Source organism: Cyrtonyx montezumae, unplaced genomic scaffold (assembly GCF_038088225.1).
Source record: "Cyrtonyx montezumae isolate F1298 unplaced genomic scaffold, pur_monq_1.0 scaffold_4, whole genome shotgun sequence".
NCBI lineage: Eukaryota > Metazoa > Chordata > Aves > Galliformes > Odontophoridae > Cyrtonyx > Cyrtonyx montezumae.
The window spans coordinates 28,380,350-28,398,967 of record NW_027072045.1 but is presented as its reverse complement, the minus strand read 5'-3'; the positions used below and the strand labels follow the sequence as shown (position 1 = coordinate 28,398,967).

The 18,618-nt window shown below is 37.1% G+C and overlaps 1 protein-coding gene across 1 annotated transcript in view; it reads right to left on the bottom strand.

Moving 5' to 3' along the window:
- LRMDA (leucine rich melanocyte differentiation associated) overlaps positions 1–18,618 on the bottom strand; it is a 632,273-nt gene that overhangs the window by 613,123 nt on the left and 532 nt on the right. Inside the window, exon 2 of the mRNA XM_065746534.1 lies at positions 15,748–15,848. Within this exon, the coding sequence (XP_065602606.1) occupies positions 15,748–15,848 (101 nt within the window). The remainder of the gene's footprint in view (positions 1–15,747; positions 15,849–18,618) is intronic.

The window sequence follows — 18,618 nt, the reverse complement described above, 5'->3', positions numbered from 1 at the left end:
TGAAAAATGAACTTGTAATAAATAAACTCACATCCTGTGGAGGTGTGTTTTTTCCTTCCATCTTATGAGCTAATTATGCCAACACAGCCTAACGTTTTCCTAAATGCCTTACAAACTGACCCAGTTACTCAGAAAGTATTATTTTTAAATTGATGTGATAGATGCAAACTGGAACGTTCGATTTCATTTCTGGCACCAATTCCCGGATCCCCTTCCCAAGTAATTTAAGGACTTCCTCCCGATAGTTTTTCATATTCTTTTAACTGACATTTTATCTTTATACAGTATCTCAGCAGAATGAACATGCACTAAAACAATGACAGCCCTTCTTTGGCTGTCATCTCTCATTCTGGCAAAGACAGATGTCTTACACTGGCTTATGCCAATAATAGAGCCGACAAAAAACAACAGAGACTACCTGCCTCTGATGTAAAGGCACCAATTCACATTTGTGACACTCATTTGTCAATTAACAGATTTCTTCCATTGTTGACACATGGGACTTAAAAGATGTGGGCTAGAATGTGATGAATTAAAAAAGACAGATGAGTAAGCTATGAGCTGCAAAGTAATACTATAATGTGCTTTAGATAGGAATATCAACTGACACCCCTGACAGGCCATACAAGGTTTTATTTCATTTTGCACTGTATCTAGGCTTCATACTTTGTCTTCTTTGTTCTCTTTTCATCAAGCTCCTAACATCTCATTCTGACAGCCAGAGACATTTAAGGCACTTTCGTTTCAAATGCAAGTTAGCGTACTTGATTTGTCATTAAAATGCAAAACGATTGCCATTGCAGGTAAATGTAGGTATGCTTAAAAGGTTGTATCTGCAAAGTAAAAGCTGAAAATGGTTTCTGGCTGCTTTGCTTAACTCTTTCACCAGCATTCGAGTTTTTCCAAGCCAAGTATTACTATGCTCTAATAGAAGTGTAGCAGCACCTGTAGTTTTATTCAGGGTGCATTTTAATACATTTAAATAACATAAAAGCTTTAAGTTGCAATGTCAAACTCAGAGAAGAACTGTCAAGCCTATACATTGGGTCTTAGCATGATTTACACAAGAATCTGAAAAGAGTCTATCATTCAAAGCCTTCTGGGGTCAAAGCTTTCCACTCTTATACACTCTGTCAGCTAGACAGTAAAAGGGGAAGGAAGGTGTTTGTGTTTAATAGACTACTGGTTGGTCTAGCTGAAACCATCAGTGAGAGGATTTCAACAGCAATTTACTTTCTCTGTTCAATGATCATTTAGGGAGACAAGAAGGCCTTAATATAAATAAATAAAAGGCTCTGTAGCACAAAGGGATAAGCATTGCAGAAAAACAGACCTGCACAGGATTGAAATGAGTAACACCTAGCTTTCTACACATACGCACCAATGTGAACAGACTATAATATGAATAAGATTAGTTCTTTTCAACTAGACAGACCCAAACAACAAGGATCTCCCTGGTGTTCAGCGTACAAACTTTTTATTTGTCTGCAAGTAGTAAAAGGTTTGAATAGCAGCAGAATAATTTAAGTAATCAAATCTCTTTTACACAGGTAAGTTCAGATATTATTTGGTTTCAGGGAATTTACATATGAACCCTTAACATAAATCTTCAGCTACGTATCTTTTCTATTTGTTTTTGTTTTTTTGTTTGTTTGGGGTGTTTTTTTGTGGGTTTTGGGGTTTTTTTGTTGTTGTTTTTTTTGTTTTTTGTTTTTATTTTGCAGACTTTCTTGTGCATTTTTACCAAGGAAAGAAGGTTGAGAACAAGCTTTAAGACTTATCATTTATAAATGAGACTTGTATGGAAATAAGAATTCCTGATTTGACATTATACAAAAGATACAGAACCTGAAACACTTGATGCCTCTGTGAATACAATAAAGCTTACTGAAGTAATTCTGAAACTACTCTACCTACTGGTATCATGCATCTAATACAACATCAGTTATTTGCTCATTCCAGATCAAATAATAGCAACAGGATATGCTGTAAATATAAGTATCAGCCTTATCGTTACCATCTATCCTGACAGTTTTCTAGCACTCTCTCTTCTTTCCTCCCACATTAGGATTGCGCTGGAAGCAGTTAAGACTACCTCCACACAGAAGGCACAAGGAAAACAAAGTGCAGGACAGTACCTTAAGAGCCAAAGTGAAAGCATGAATTCAGCTTTAACACTAGGGTGTGAGCAACCAAGATTATTGTCTGTTGTACTACAACAGGCAAAGAAATACTTGCCCTTTACATTTAGCTCAAAACAGCCAAGTACCTGCTCTTCCTCCATTTACCAATTAGTAGAAAGAGAGACAAATAATGGCCAAAAAATTCCCCAGTAATACATTAGTCCCTGGCTCAATCTAAGAAAATCCTTTTCCTGATGTTTAGCCATTTAAATGCAGGTGAAGCTCTTGTTTCAAAACACCTAAGGTTGCAGTGACCACAGTCTGTCATTTGGTGACAAAGTAGTGGCCTGTATTAAATAGGTTGAAATAGATTCTCATTAGAGATATGTCAACATTTCAAAAGCCCTATTATTAGCAATAGTAACAGACCATTTATTGATATGACTTATTTAAAACCAAAGAATTAACAGTGAGAGTACAATCCTCTGACACTCCTCACTTAGGGTAGAGACAATTTCGTAGTTGTGCACCTGGTAGAACTGGAACTAATGCTTCACAGGAACAGCTGAGCTACTCAATGCCTGGCTCCTGATTACAAACAAAACAGTGAACAAAAGAGAGTATTTGCAGGTTCTTTCTGGAAAGGAGAACCTCATGTTGCACCCACACCCAGATCTCTCACAGACAGCACTAAAATGCAGCTAGCCCTAGCCTACAGCACCTTCAGCAGCCTCCCTCTGATTTAAGGAACTTAAGTGGGGAGGAAAAAAAGTAAGCGTGGTGGGAGGGAAAGAAACAAACTGGGCACATACACACTCTTAGTTGGCTAGTTTGCATTTCTCAAAAAACAGTATTTGACCATGTTTTCTTCCCTAAAGTCATTCCAACTTAATCATGTTCACACATGACTGTTTCTCTGCTATTCCAAAGTACTTCACTGTCCAAGATCAAAAATGTATTAAATGCAAGTTAATAGGCTGAAAAAGAAAGTTCTCAGATCCTTTAGCAGATGTAATTTTACCATCTAGACACTAGACTGTCAAATAATCTTAATGTAATTGTGTTGGAACCAGAGTTTTCTGAACATTCATTATCCTGCTAATCCCTGGCACTTCTAGAATGCCTATCCCCTCAGCCTTTAAGCAGTTTAAAATAATGAGTACCTTCTATCACTTATATAACCAGGTCAAGTTTTTATTTTCCCTCCAACAAAAAGGTTTTCAAAGTGCAGGAGCCTAAAACACAACATCCTTAAGCAGTGCTGATGTAGCCATGTGGCCCTGTAGAGTTACAGGATTGCAGCAGAGGATAGCCCTTTGACACGTTAGATGTTTTGAGGACACCTTTGCTACATGATTTCCATGTGCTCTAAGAGATTTTACACTTAACAGCAGAAATGCGTTTTTAGCACTTAGCATATGGCCAACAAGTAACAAACAAAAACCTCAAATCAGTCACCAAAATAAAACCTTACCGCACCAGCCGTACCCTGGTCATATAAAGTTGCTCTGTTGCTCTAAATAGGAAACTGAATGCTTCAAACAAAAATATACTGGTCTCAGAATCATGCAAAAATAAAAACACACGATGAGTAAATAACTACATTGATTACTTTAGAAGTAGCGTGGCTGGAAATTATGATTCTGAAATTATGAAATGTAGGTAACGCATACCTTTTCTGTATGAATCATAGTTTCCTGTTGGCATGTCTGATCATAAATTAATATTCTAAGGGAAAGGCAGCTCAAATTTCTAACGGCAACTTCAAAGCATTGAATACTTCAATTTCTTTCCATAGGATGTATTCACAAGGAACTATCAGCTCCAACTGGCCCAACAGCCTAATAGCAAATGCACAATTGGATTATAAAATGTGAACCATATTTTCAATATCATTAAGTACATTTTAACTACATATAATTCACACCTTTTAACATTCAGCAACACAAGCACTGAATACAGATGCTTAATGCAAATTTAGAAATTAAGAACTGAGCACTCATATCTGTTCACTAACTACATTATACAGAAATGAACAGGGGCGAACGCTTAAGCTTCATATGATTTTAAAAAAGCACCTCCCTTTCTTACTCTTTTGTTAGTTTTACCAAAAAAAAAAATCAAGTTGGCAAGTGATAAGCCAGACGCTCTCTCTCTAGTCTTCACAACAGCAATATTGACAAAGAGCCTTACTTTTACCAAGTTCCAACACAGTAATGTTCTACCTATGCCAATAGTCCACAATGAGCTATGTATCAATCACTACTGAAGTAAAAACATTATGTTGATGTAGCTTTCCACCCATCAGCATCAATAAGAGCTGATACCGAGACCGATACTGAGTACTTCCAAAAGTCTGTGGAGAAAGGAGTTTAAAAATAACAAAATCTTCCAAGAACATAGGCAGATCAGCCCCCAAATTTTTATGTATTAAAAATAACGCACACACATTATATAAAAAGACATTTTAAGATGCTGGTGTGTGTATAAAATGCAGTAATTTTCTGAGAACAGCATCCCCTAAACACTATTTTTTCAATGAAGAAATATAATGGAGGAGTGTATGCATTCAGGTACTACTACCTACCAGTGCAGCTTAGATACCAACAGCACAGGAGAAAACATTAGTCTTTAGCACTTGAAGAGGATCTATTCCATACTTAATTCAGCGAGCAAGAATAGTACTAACTTCCCTGAGTTTTGGATAGACTATAAGCGTGGATAGCATTTTGGATAGACTCCAGCATGACTTCCAACACTTCCAATTTGTGTTCAATTAAAAGTGATTACTATAAATTTTCAGCATAGCAAAAGTTCACACAAACATGAGATGGATTCAAAAAAGAACAAACTCTCGTGGCAATGTTATCTGAAGAATATTTGCTGCTTCCATTTATGGACTCAGTAGGCAAATGAAGATAAAAATGGAGAACAAATTGTAAAGAAAGGAAATGACAGTCAACAGATCTTCCAGCTCTTCCAGGAAACAACTCACTCATCACGAGGCAAGCATGACCAAGACGACAGACAATATGAAACAAAACAAAATCAAACTTCACATGACTGCCTGCTACAGTTCATAGTAAGAGCCTGGAAGTGTGCTAAAGCACTGCATCAGCTATGACCTTAAAGACAGTATAATTATTGTTTAACATGTCCAATTTGACAGGTTGGCTTGTTAGCCTGAGTACAATGCATGGCCCTTTTGCACTTCTGCGATACTCATTCTTCACACTTGCACTAGCTAGGGGTTTAGGGGTTGCCTTTTTCAACTGAAAAACCATCTCCAAGATAATTAATGTAAAGTTGATCTACATAAAATGCAAAGCCTCAAAAATGGCACAAGCCACAGGAGACAAAATACAGTAAACAAGCTATATATTAACAGAAGCATTTGATAAATTCTTCGTGCCGAGTCCAAGCTAGCTGTTTGTAACATAATAACTCAGCAGGCTTGTTGAATCCTGGAAGACAGAAGCCCTTCTTACTCAGTGATGATTAGCAAAACTAATCAAGTTTTAACAGATGCAATTAGGGGAGGAGAATCATGTGTACAGAGTTAAACAGAGAAGATACAGTCCAACAAAACAGAGAGCAAAAGGAACAATAGCTTCAGAGTTAATGCAGTATATTCTTTTCAGTCAAGCTTCTTGTCCTCAAATAAAAGTTATTTCTGCAGTCCTTCACTCGTTTCGTAACAGCAATCATGAGGAAATACTGTTTTAGAGTAAGAGAGATTAGTAAAGTCAGAAAGAAAGAATGCATCATCTGATCATTAAATGTGTAACATGCTCTTTCTATGCCCCTTTCTTTAAGCCCCAATGCAATTTAAGACAAGCAGCTCCTTTCCTCAAAATCCAGATAACCATAAACTGTACAAGAAGAAGTCACTAAATCATTACTTGAACCGTACTGACAAACTTTCTTTGAAAGCAAAAGCATTGAGCTATTTCTTCTCCAAATGCCTATATTTTTCCTATACATTGTAGTACTCTTCCATTCGCTGAATAACTGATTTTCTCAAAATCCGATACAGATTCCTGCCAACTTCGTTGTTGTTGTAGAGTTGTTACAGGTCTTCCAAGAAGAACAAACATGACTGTTCCAGTGAATTAAGCCCCTTGGGATCCAGAGAATAAGCACAGAAACAAATGGATTCAGCCTCCAATTTCTCTTCAAAAACTTCACACGGAAAACCAGGCCAAAAGAAAGCAATTCACTCATCGTTTATTCAGATACAAAGAAAATTATGCAATATGAACATCAGGTCCCTGAGAAAAGCAGTGATTCAATCGAAAGGCTTTACAAACAGCCTCGACTGAATACATGCCACACGACATCTCATCTCTGCTCATGCCCAAGGAACTTTCTTACTCACCTTTGTCAAGGAGTATAGATTTCACCCTTACTCATGATTACAACAGTTCCATGATGATGGATATCACCAAGAAAACTTTCAATAACCATTACATTAACATTCACTAGCTATGCTTAAGGATATAACAGTTCAAGCTCACTAATTTATTTTACTTAATGGCAAATTGCATACCATGTTTAACATCTTCACCTAATTTAATATCTACAGTAATCCTGACATGAATTCTCTACTACACAACATGGACACACACCAACATGCTCCCAAAAGTTCAAGTAACAAGTTTTTGCCTAGTTCTGTCACGTGATGTATTCTGAAAACAACTCCTTTCACAACGTTAAGCCTTCTTGAGAAAAGCAGAATAGAACACAATCTTATGTTCTGATCTGTCAGATACAGTAAATCAATGGATAATGGCTAGCACTGGGGGTCAGAGGTATATATATTACAGTGTTTTCACAGTGTGTTAGTGACTATGTGGCCATAAAAAGTCAAGCAAGGATCAATGGACAGAAAGAAAGGCTATTGGAACTACAGAAGATAAAAGCTACCAGTATAAAATTGAAGTAAAATAATTTACACACTGTGTGCCTTTACATATCAGCAAGATTGGAAAATTAACTTCACTAAAAAAAACAACACTTTGTTCCTTTGTGCAGTATGATGAGACAGAAGTGCAGTATTTGAATATATACCATAAGCCACAAACTTGATATTTTTAAAAGTAGTTCATTCGCTGGTCCCCTTCATATCAACAACAAAGCAATGACTTCAAGGAAGACAGCAGAAAAACACACAAGCAACAAAAACTTATATAGAAAATATTCCAAAAAAGCAAATATTCCATGAGCACATTTTAAGCTGACAAAAATAAGAGAACACAGCCACAGCTACTATATGCAGTTTGAACAAAGTCAAACAAAGCACTTTTTATTATTACTCAAAGTTTTCAAATGAAAAATGTAAGTTTTCCTTATACATTACTCAGATCACATCTGGGTCCTGTTGAAACATCATTTTTGAAAAGGAGGGGGCATAGGAAGAGGTTAAAGAAGGGTAAGACGACAGCAAGGACTTTATTTAACTTTGACTATAGTTTGACCAATTACCCAAAACAGAATTAATATTTGAAGTCAAAAATCCTTTGTTATTGGTAATACTCTTTCTATTTTTAAAATAGACATACCTCTACAACTTTATCTCATACAACTCTCAACGTCTTACCCATATAAGATGCAAGCATGTCATCATGCTTGTCTTCAGCCTAACAGGGTACAACTATTTTATTATTTTAATAGAAAGATAATTATGCATAATGTAGTCCATTCTGCATTAATAAACACGTAAAACTTCATCTGGAAAACTACTAAATCTGTAAATTTTAAATAATTTAAATGACTCCTTGTATATAAATATTTCATTTAGCAAATTGATTTCCAAATGGATCGACTCTAAAAGCAACTACCCTTAGCAGTGGTAGCGTACATTCTATATCAGACATTCATATCATTTCAACATTACTTAAATCTTGAACTACAAATCTCATTACATTGAGACATTACCACAATAGCAGGAGAAAAATAATCAAGAAGTTATATGTTTCAGTTTGTTTAGCTGCAGCAAATGCTGTCTCTTCGTTAAGTCTCTAGATACAATTATATTTACCTTGAAACAGTAAGCTATTTCAAGTATAGGATTTGCACACATTTGTAAAACACATCCTGTTTAATTAGAGTAAAAAGAAAATCTCAGCTTATAATATAAAATCTTTAGTACTTAGTCATACTAATTCTCTTTTCCTATAGTAAACTGTGGTCATGCTTGAAAGAAAAATAAACAGCAAAACAAGGAGCGTGAAACAGATTAACTGCATCGCTTCAATATTCTTATTTCAGACAACATACTATAAATCATCTTGAAACAAAACAGGCAATTATAATGTGCACAAATGTTATGATACTGTGCCTCCATACTGGTCCAACAGTTCTAAATTATTGAAAGTGATGGCTGAACAAGAGCACATTGTTTCAACGCACTTGGATTACTTTAACTATTTCTATTCTTTCTTCAACTATCCAGCACAACTCAGACCTCTCTATTGCCAATAAGTAAATAAATAAACAGATATATAGACATCACTTTGATAATTCACAACACATTTAAGAGAGTTTAAATATATTCCCAAGACATCCGTAACAATGTATTGTTCGTGAAGAAAAATAATTCTTACGGTATTGAGGAAAAAATTGTTATCTAAAATTAAAGTACGTATATTTTCCATCAAAGCATTCAGTAGGAGAGAACAGCAGCTCCTTTCTCCTAACCACAAAGCCACACTTCAGTCCTCTTCACCTCACTGTAAAGGAAACAGGAGCAAGAGCCATAAGACAGAATCATTTCAAAACACAATCAGCTATTTGTAAACAATACGCTTTCTGCTGCGGAAAAATCGGCAACTGCTAGTTGCAAGAAAAAGCACTAAGGTAAATCAATTAGCTTGCTAATTTCTCACCCTCATTTATTTAGCTCTGCACTGTATTTGTCGTAATTGACTATAATTATGTTAATTACTAACTCCAGCATAATTACTATATTTATTGTCATTGAGCACACTGTGTACCCAAAGCAAAGCTGGCATTTGTCGGGCATCAAAAAAATAAATAAATAAAACCACACCACTGTCAGAAGGGGTTGCTCTGAAACCTGGCTAATACACCTTCAGCAAATGAAAGGGCAAAAGAGATTTCATGCAATGCTAGTTTGAAAGCATCGGTTCATTAAGGATATTAATTTTCTGATAACTACACATTTAAGCATGACACACTGGAGCAGTATCTACAGGATTTAGCAATTATTAATGCGTGACAGTTTCAAATGCTAAGTGAATCAATTAAACAGCAGCATTCACAATTTGAGAAGAGATAACTGCTTCATAACTGCCTAAGACTACAATTTTCACATGACAAAAAAGGGCCATTCAGGCTCCTTCAAAACCTGACAGGTCAAGAAAGAAGTTTGAAACAAAAGCACCTTATAACCATCATCTCTCCTCTTTACTTGTCAGATCAACTTTGCTAGTGTCTCCGCTGAAATGGCATCACCATGCCAGCTGCCACAAGGTGATTTTTCATGTCTTGTCAAAGAAATCTTTTATTCTATTTGCTCTGCATTAACATGTTACATTTATTGATCAAGCCCTTTCTGCAGCCACAGCAGGGCACTGTGCTCTTATGCCTAAGGGGGCTTTGATGTCCTGGTGACATTCTAGACCGAATAATGCACATACTAAATGGATTTAATGCAGAAATGTGTTTGTGCATGACAGCTACATTAATAACAGCCCCTCACACTGATAAATATGCAATTGCCACGATTAAGAGTTATCCAATTATGGTGAAAATATTTTTCTACCTTACAAATAAAACCATCAAAAAGTTTTAACAATAGTCCATTTTCTTCAACATTTTAAAATGCTACAAAGATCAGTCTAAAGGCTTTTAAAAAATGTCATGCTTTGTTTTGAATTCTGGCTTTTATTTCCATCTCTCTTTTGTTGTTCATCTGCCGGATCTTATTGCCGCACAGAGTAGGAGGGTAGCAAGGAAAAAAATAAAAAATAAAAAAAATAAAAGCCTCTCCTTTGTATCCTCAACTTACCAAGAGAAACAAACCCGGCAAAACTGAAGCCCAGTTGCAAGCTGCCACTTGGCTTTTTTCTCCAGGCAAGGAAACAGTAGGCAGAAGATAGAAGTAAACAATCTCTAGCCCACAGAAAGGATACTATACAAAGCCTCAGCCTCACAGAAGTGAGGGAGGGACACTCCAGACTAGGATTAAAGTTCAAGGGGATGTTTTCATATACAGACCTTCTTAATCGGACAGTGGAAAATATGCACAAGCACACACTGTGCAAATTATTCATGCTCCTAGCAGAAATAATCTGCACCCCAGAGAGAGGGAAGAGATATCTGTATCTCCCTGAGCACAATTATTGGATTAATCCTCCCTCATTGGCTAAGATAAAAGATTCATTCTCCCTTTTGCCTCACAGTTTAATGCCTGGAGAAATCTCTGCAAGAAAAAGAAAAATAGCTCACATTCAAAAATACAAAATTAGAAGATGGACTTCTAAGATGGCCAAAAGTAGATGTTGTGTATAAAAGCATGGCATCTACTTTTACAATGCTGACATCTGTTATTTAGGCACTCGAGTGCATTTAGCCTTTAATGTGAAAGGAGACATCTGGCACAAAAGAAGGTTATCTAGAACACTTAAGGAACATTTGAATATTTTTTCTCTCTTCACAAAACAGTAAGACACATCTTAACAAAAAAGACCTTTGTATTTCATTGAAGACTCTCCTTCTAACTTACATTATATTCTCCTTGCTTATTCATCCCTCTTTTTCTTTCACCAATAATTATTAACCTTTTTCCAATGAAATTTTTAACTTCAATTGGTCAAAAGTTTTACATTCACTCTTGAAACTATTTTCAGCAAAGCATCCCAGCAACACCAGCACAGGCAATCAGTGACTTTCCCTCACGTGCTCAATCCTTTCAGTAAATGGGAACTGTGGAATGGCATTCCACATATTACAGAACAAACAACGGCCTTTACAGCACTCTACTACCATTGAAGACTATCAAATGCAGTTGCTATGAGAGACCCAGAGTAGCTTTTCAAAGCAAAACAACTTTGCAACTGAAATACGCCTTATTTAAAATAAACAGTATTCGATCATTTCTAAAATAGTTGAAAGTCACTATCAACTCTAAACAGCTGCTGTAACTCTGGCCACTCTGATAACCACATCAGTAGAGGTGCAGAATCATAGCCCAGTTTAGATTGACAGGGGCATCTAGAGGTCATCTAGTCCGCTGCTCAAAGCAGGGCAACTTCCAAGTAGGTTGGGACTTTGTCCACTAGCACTCTGAATATCATCCAGGACAAAGATTCCACAGCCTCTCTGGGTATCTCTTCCACTCAGTTTTTCCTCACTGTGAAGTTTTTCCCTTGCATACAGTAGGAAGTTCCCCTGCTGCAACCTGTGATGACTGCCTCTTGACCTTTTGGTGTACAGCTCTGCCAAGAGTTTGACTTCATCTTCTTCACAACCCTCCCAGTAGACCAAAAGAAGATGAAACACATTAGAAACCGTTTAAATAAAGTGTGTAAAGAAAACAGCATAAAAAGAAATAATTCACAAAAGGACTGCAGCAATCTGGAGCTGAAGGAGTGTAAACGGGAGACAAAATAGGGCACTACCGTATCTTGCTGATTACGACCACCATGCTTTCAAATACACAACAGGTTTCCCCTTTGTTTCATACACGCTGTTACTCCCTTTCCCCCCACCCTCTGCATAATAAGTTCCTTTTTTCCATTCACCTCTCCTATCTTTCCTCTTCTGCCTGGGCAAAAGAGACAGCAGTCACCTTGCTTTGGCTGCCCAAAGATTTGGATCCATGCAACACCCTGGGTAATGAAGGATAGAAAGCAGTTCTTCAGAAAAGGCAAAATAAAAAGTAAGACATTTCTCTTAAAGAGCAACTTTTTGTATTTATCAAGCATTGTTAAACTTACCACATCTGATACAAAGTAAATGAAGTGCCTATATTGGCCCAATTTTTTATTTAATAGTGAGTAAGAGACTCAAATCTGTAAATACCTCTGAAGTTGATGAATTTTTATCCATATAAATATCCCAAGATAAAAGCACAAACACTACCCACCGCCAGTTTAATTATCCTTTTTTGTATGCATTTATTTGTTTACAACACAGCCAAAAGAGAAAAAAAAAGAAATCTGAGTTAGAAAGCCACCACAAATGAGAACATTCAATCCAAATAATTACTCTTACTTGCACAAGCAGACTAGAGACAGAAGTGCCACCACAGCCAATAAAAAAAACCAACAGGAGATATCCTTAAATTCTTAAAGATCATTATCTAAAAACATATTGGCTCAACAACTTAAAAAAATAAAAAATATTAAGAAAGGGAGTTGGGTAGCAGTAAAATTTCTTGCTTTGCTATAACAGCAAGATAATATATTTCAGAAATACACATCATCATCTACCGAAATATGTAATTAAGGGACAAATTCAGCAAAAGCTCTTTGAGCATAAAGCAAGACATAAAATAGTGCGTTTGAGCAATTATTTCCCATTTCACTACACAGTATTAGCAGATCTTCCCACCCTTCTACCAGTACATTTGGACAAGCCTCTCAAAACACACATTTTTTGTGAAAAGCCTTAAATGGCAAAATAACTTACCTAGCTCTATCCTAACTTTTGCAACCACGTAATCTCCATTATCATGGTAAAAAAAAAAAAGTGAAATTCACTAAAGTAGTTGTGTAATCAGGTCTAAAATTATGCATATCGTTTGCATAAGAAAGTTTTCTGGCACCTGTATCATGCCGCAGAAATTCATATTTCTGACAGGAATCCCTTAAGTACACACAATAAAGACTGGAAGTCAACAACCAACAGGATTTCTGGATTTGAAAGGACAGCACTGTCTTGAAAGAATTGTCTGCTGTAAACTACTCAAGAAGTGAACACATCATTACACTGAATCCCTCTGCATGCAACTACGCTTATCACAGCAATTTAAATAACAGGTGTCCACAAAAAAAAAAAAGCTTCCTTCCATGCTCAATATCTTAAATTGTTTGTTAAGTTCTCAGAATTTCTACTGATACTTATGTAATACGATATATGGTCTAGTTGGTACACGAGGGTGGTTCCTCTTAAAAATACAGTAGTTCTCTTACAGAGAGTAAGAAAAGCCCTGTATGAAAAACAACAGAATAACAACAGAATAAGTTGGTAAGTACTTACTTCCTACCTGACACTGATGAGCCAGAGGAACTCTGAAAAATATTGCTTGTTCTCTACTATTTGTAAAAAAATTAGTGACCACTACACCTGCTTTCTTTCAAAGAACACACGTGTACTCTGATCTAATATGAATCACACAGTGAAAACTAACATATTTACAACTAATAAGTTTTCCCTTCCGTCAATCTGTAATTACCCATTAATTTCCTTCTCCAAAAACAGTAGATGAGAACCATGAATTGAATTTGGTACCCACACCCAAAAAACTGTAGATCTCCTTGTTTGCTAGCAAGACTTTACAATCCAAATTCAGAGAACAGTGAGCAGACACAGTCCTGCAGGAGACACTCCTCAGAGTCACGTACCATCAGCAAAAGCCTCAAGAGACTGACCACATGCTGTTGATCAATGCTGACTGTAACAAGTGCAGCACCATATATTTCTCTTCTTGTTAGAGGATATAATGTGATGAAAAGCACAGCAATGACAGCAGAACAGCAAGGTTGTAGGCTGCAGCAAAAGAGGACTTGCTCAAAGACAACAGCCACAGGGAGAAAGGAAAGGAGTTACTTACCCTTGGAAAGCCTCAGGTACGTGGGGATCTCCAACAAGACACCCTTGCCTTACTACCAACCCTTAAATGAGGTCTGGGGAGGAGTGGATCCTGGCTTCACACCTTCCCATCACTCAGGTGCACTGCATGCACCTGAGCTTCCCTGGATTGGCCCTGCCTTCCCAGCAGGTGCTCAATCACTGCTTCAGGCTGTGACTCAGCATTTCTGCTACACAGGAGTATCCAAGTCAAAAAGTTAAACATCAAACACAGAAAGAGCCTACAGAATACCACTGACTTCAGCTGGAGATGAAGACAGTTAAGTCTTACAAATCATCTAATCTTACAGGTCTGATTCATGTTACATCCAGTAGAGTTCATTGAAAACAGCTTAGTTAAAAATGGAATACTATCACAAGTATCTCAACTAACAAATAAATTTCCACTCTTCTTCCTAGCCTTTACCAGCTGTGTCCAAATACTTGAACTGATACACCAATTTTTAGAACTACTTAGGTTTCCCACCTAACAAAACCTAACATCTGACAGTTTACAATCATCATACAACTTCTTCCCATAGCAATCCTATGGTAGACCTGAAAAGCTACTGCACATTATGTGTCCGTGTAAAGGATGACTAGCTAAGTGCATTATATTAGCATATTATTAAAGCCAGCAAATCACAATATTATTTTTATCCATAGCAGGAGTGAGAACCCTTGGTCTTCTTCATTCAGCTTACACATTTGCTAACAGAAATTTCTTCTGCCAAACTATCTTTTAAATGTATATTTTAAGTTTCGAGTTTCTTCCCCTATGAAAACAATGGAGAATAATCTCTCTTCTGATTACAATTTCTCATAGGTACACAGTCACAAGGCAGATATATGGTAAGTTTAAGATAATGGCAATCCACAGACTGTCTCCTTTGCTCTGCTACCTCTTGCATACAGGAATCAGTCTTTCAGTTCGTGGTAACTCAAGATAACCTTTATTAGTGTTAAGTAAGATAAAACCTGAGACTGCTCTCCCAAGGAGAACAGGACATGAACATGTTACTTCTATGTGACGCTCCTCCAGGTAGACTCTGGGCTTACTCTCCAATGAAACTAAGGAAAAAGTAAGAATCTTCAGTTCTAACACTAAAAAAAAAAACCCCTATACTTCCTTAAGTAGATCACTATATGCCACTTCTTTCTCCCTACTTGCCCACAGAGTTCCAAATCTGAAAGATACAATGATGAACCTCATCAGGCTTTTCTCACAAGAATTACATTAAAATGGATACTGTTTAGTATTTCCTTAAAGAGTAATAGGAATACTATAAAATTAAAATTCAATCCATAGGTTAAAATAATTTACAATTTATTTAAAAATTCTAACTGCATTTAGCTTTAGCACTTCTCTATGTAGCTGCACAAAATAAAATCATAAACGTTCTGGGAAAAGAGTATTGCAAGTTATTTACAATAACCCAAGAACCACAAATCAAGAAGGAAACAAAGTAGCACACACTTACTTGTTTTCCAGTCATGAATAATTCACATTTCTTCATGTTCTTCGCTTCTTCAAGTAATACTGCTTATTTTCCACTTTTAAGAAAGAATAAACCACAGTAGGCATCTTCCACATTTACATCAGATGTTTACAGACTCACCTCATTGCTTGTTCCAGAAGTGCAAGAAGAGGAGACAGACAAGCTATCAATAAAACAGTATCACTCATCCAATAACAACTGAATGTACCTCACATGTATTTATGTTTCGATTTTGAGGGGAAAAAAAGTACTGGGATTGGAGTTGGTGTCCCATATTGTACTTGAAAAACCTACACATCACAACATACCTTAACAAGTTGAAGCTAAGATCTAGTCTTTTCGCCATATGTCCATATTTTCTTCCCAGGAATTCAGGAATCTCTTCACAGTCTTGACTAATGTAGGACACCTGAGAATTGAAAGCAAAAAGGAAGCATGTCCTAAGTGGATTATATACAGTTTTCCATCCAGATTCTATCTCATTGATCCAACAACATACAGTATAGCGAACACTCATTACAGCTTCAAGCTACATCAGTTTTACTGCTGCAGAATCTACCAAAATCTCATTTTTCTATCAGTGCAATCAGCTTAATTCTTAACACATGCTTAGCCCTATTTACAACATAGCAGATTTTTTCTCATTTCAGGTAAAAATAATCTGATCAAACACATCATATTTATTCCTTTTAGGAGTAGGAGTATATCATATTCCATTCTACTCTTAACACTTGAATTTAACATTACTTCAGATTACTCTTCTGAATACACCAAACGACAAATTTTTGAAAGATCAGAAGTCTTTCAAAGGACTGTGTAGTTTGCCTTTCAGTATAGAAACCACTAAAGGAACATTACAAACAATTAGCTCCAAAAATACATAACCAGTACAAAGTTAGTCCATTCTCATACACATTCCTTGGGAAGATTATTATTTCCAGTGATATGATAGGGACAGAGCAAGGCCACTCAAGACAAATATGCAGGTTTGTTAAGACACTGATGTAGGTCTTAAGGATATCTGACTTCAACACCACTGCTCTTTTACTCCCTTTTTTTGTACTCTACATATTTACGTATATCTTTTCTCCTTTCAATACCTACCTATCTAAACTACTTTCAACAAACAGAGGAAGAATTAATGGTAGTAAAAATAGTCTATCCCTATTTCTTTTCAGTCATGGTGAAGTAAGTGATGATATTTCCAGAACAAACAATCAAATGGCTAAGCTGAATGTATTCTGTCAGCTATGTTGTCCTGAAGGCCTGGTTTGATTTCTACAAAGAGAAGCTAGTTTGGCTAGTTTGCATCCTAATAGTTTGGACATAACAGACACGATTTTCCACATTCCATTGAATTAAACACTGTATGTATATTTATTTATTTTTCCTTCAGTTTTCATTCAGGAAAACCACAACACATTTTACAATATACATGAAGTACACAAACAAGAATTGCTTCATTCTCTACAGAAAGGTAGATTGCTATAAATAGACGTTTGCAAACCCTTGGAGAGACACCACTTCAGCAGCAGAATATTTTGTATTAAGCAGTAATTCAGTGTAACATGTAACAGATGCAACTAAAATACAATGTCCACGAACATTAGGAGTGTAGGACCACCTCATGCAAGTACAGCCACCGCAAGAGCACCAACCATCACCTTTCCCCCACAGGGGTGGAGATGGAGAAAGAGATTCCAACCTGCACTCCCACTGCTACAAAACCTCACCTACCCTCAGCTGTTCTAGTCCCACAAGTACAGAAGTTGAAGAAAAATGTTCATTTAAGCATGTTTCAAAGCACACAAGAGGCAAAATATGTCAGCTGTAAACCTGCAGCCTCTGAACTGCTAGACTATACAAATGTACTTGCACAAGTGGTACAAACAGATCAGTCATAGATATATTTGTAGGTGGAATACAGTTGTCATGCTGAGGCCCTGTGAAAGGAGCTTTACTTGCACAAAGCCCGCTTCAGCTCATTCACTGTACAAGCACCTTTTTGAATTAAAGCCAACAGATTTATTTTCCTACAAAGTCCACTCACTTCAGACCTCCAACCCTTCTACATAAACTTGTTTGAAATACTCAAGAGCTCTCTTCACCAGCAACTGCCAGATCAGCAGCTATGCAATACACAATAAGGATTCTTGAACAAGTTTTTAAGAGTATTATTTCTTCACTCTTCTTCTGCTCAAACAGTGCTGACATGAAGCAAGTCTTCAGCAGTCTGGACAAGAAAAGATAAAGTTTCTTCATTTTTAGTCTTTCACTTCTAAATAATTAGTCCAGATAAATAATCGAATATACACAATCTGGTATTCTTCCTTTTGCATCCATCTCAAATATCCTCAAAACCATTATAATCTTTCAAGTGCATATCTGGAGATGTCATCACTGAGAGATGAGAGCAGATACACCTTGCCCAAGACAACTCTGCTCTTTTGGTACAAGGCACACCAGTAACAGCAGGTTTCTCTGATTCTCTATACCTAGCACAGAACATCCCACGGGATGAGAACTAGATGCAGATTTCTTCATTGCCTAATTCTCCAGCTCAAACTGAATGCAGGTGGTCACCATCAAACACTCTTTACTACTGGTACACAGCTCAGGATCCCAAAGAAACACTCGGAAACATTCCCACAGATCCCAGCATCAGATTGGCTGTGGACAGCTCAGACCTTCTCGCAGACTCTTCAGTACACTGTATACAATTCAGAAAAAAAAAAAAATACAAAATATTCAAAACATAAATTAACGCCAGACAATAGTAGTCACACCTCTCTTTGGCTTTATTTTCAGAGGCTACAAATAACCCCAGCTCCCTCAGCCTGCCTTCGTAGGGTGAGGTGCTCCTGCACTCTGATGGCCCTCCTCCGGTCCCATTTCAAAAACATATTGCCTTCCACTGAAGGGCATTTCATCCGGAGGACATTTCCAGTCTGCTGGGCACAGTATGACACTGTAACCTGCTAGCAGGCGGGATGTTAGGCACAAAGCCAAATGAAAACTATGCTTCACTCGGAGGGATTCAGTCCAGGCCCAGGGGGCCACACAAGGCTCCTTGGGGCCACACAAGGCTCCTTGGGGCCACACAAGGCTCCTCTGGGCCACAGTGCACCGCAGAGACCACAGGAACTGTTTCCTGCGGCAGCTGCGCAATTAGCCACTCG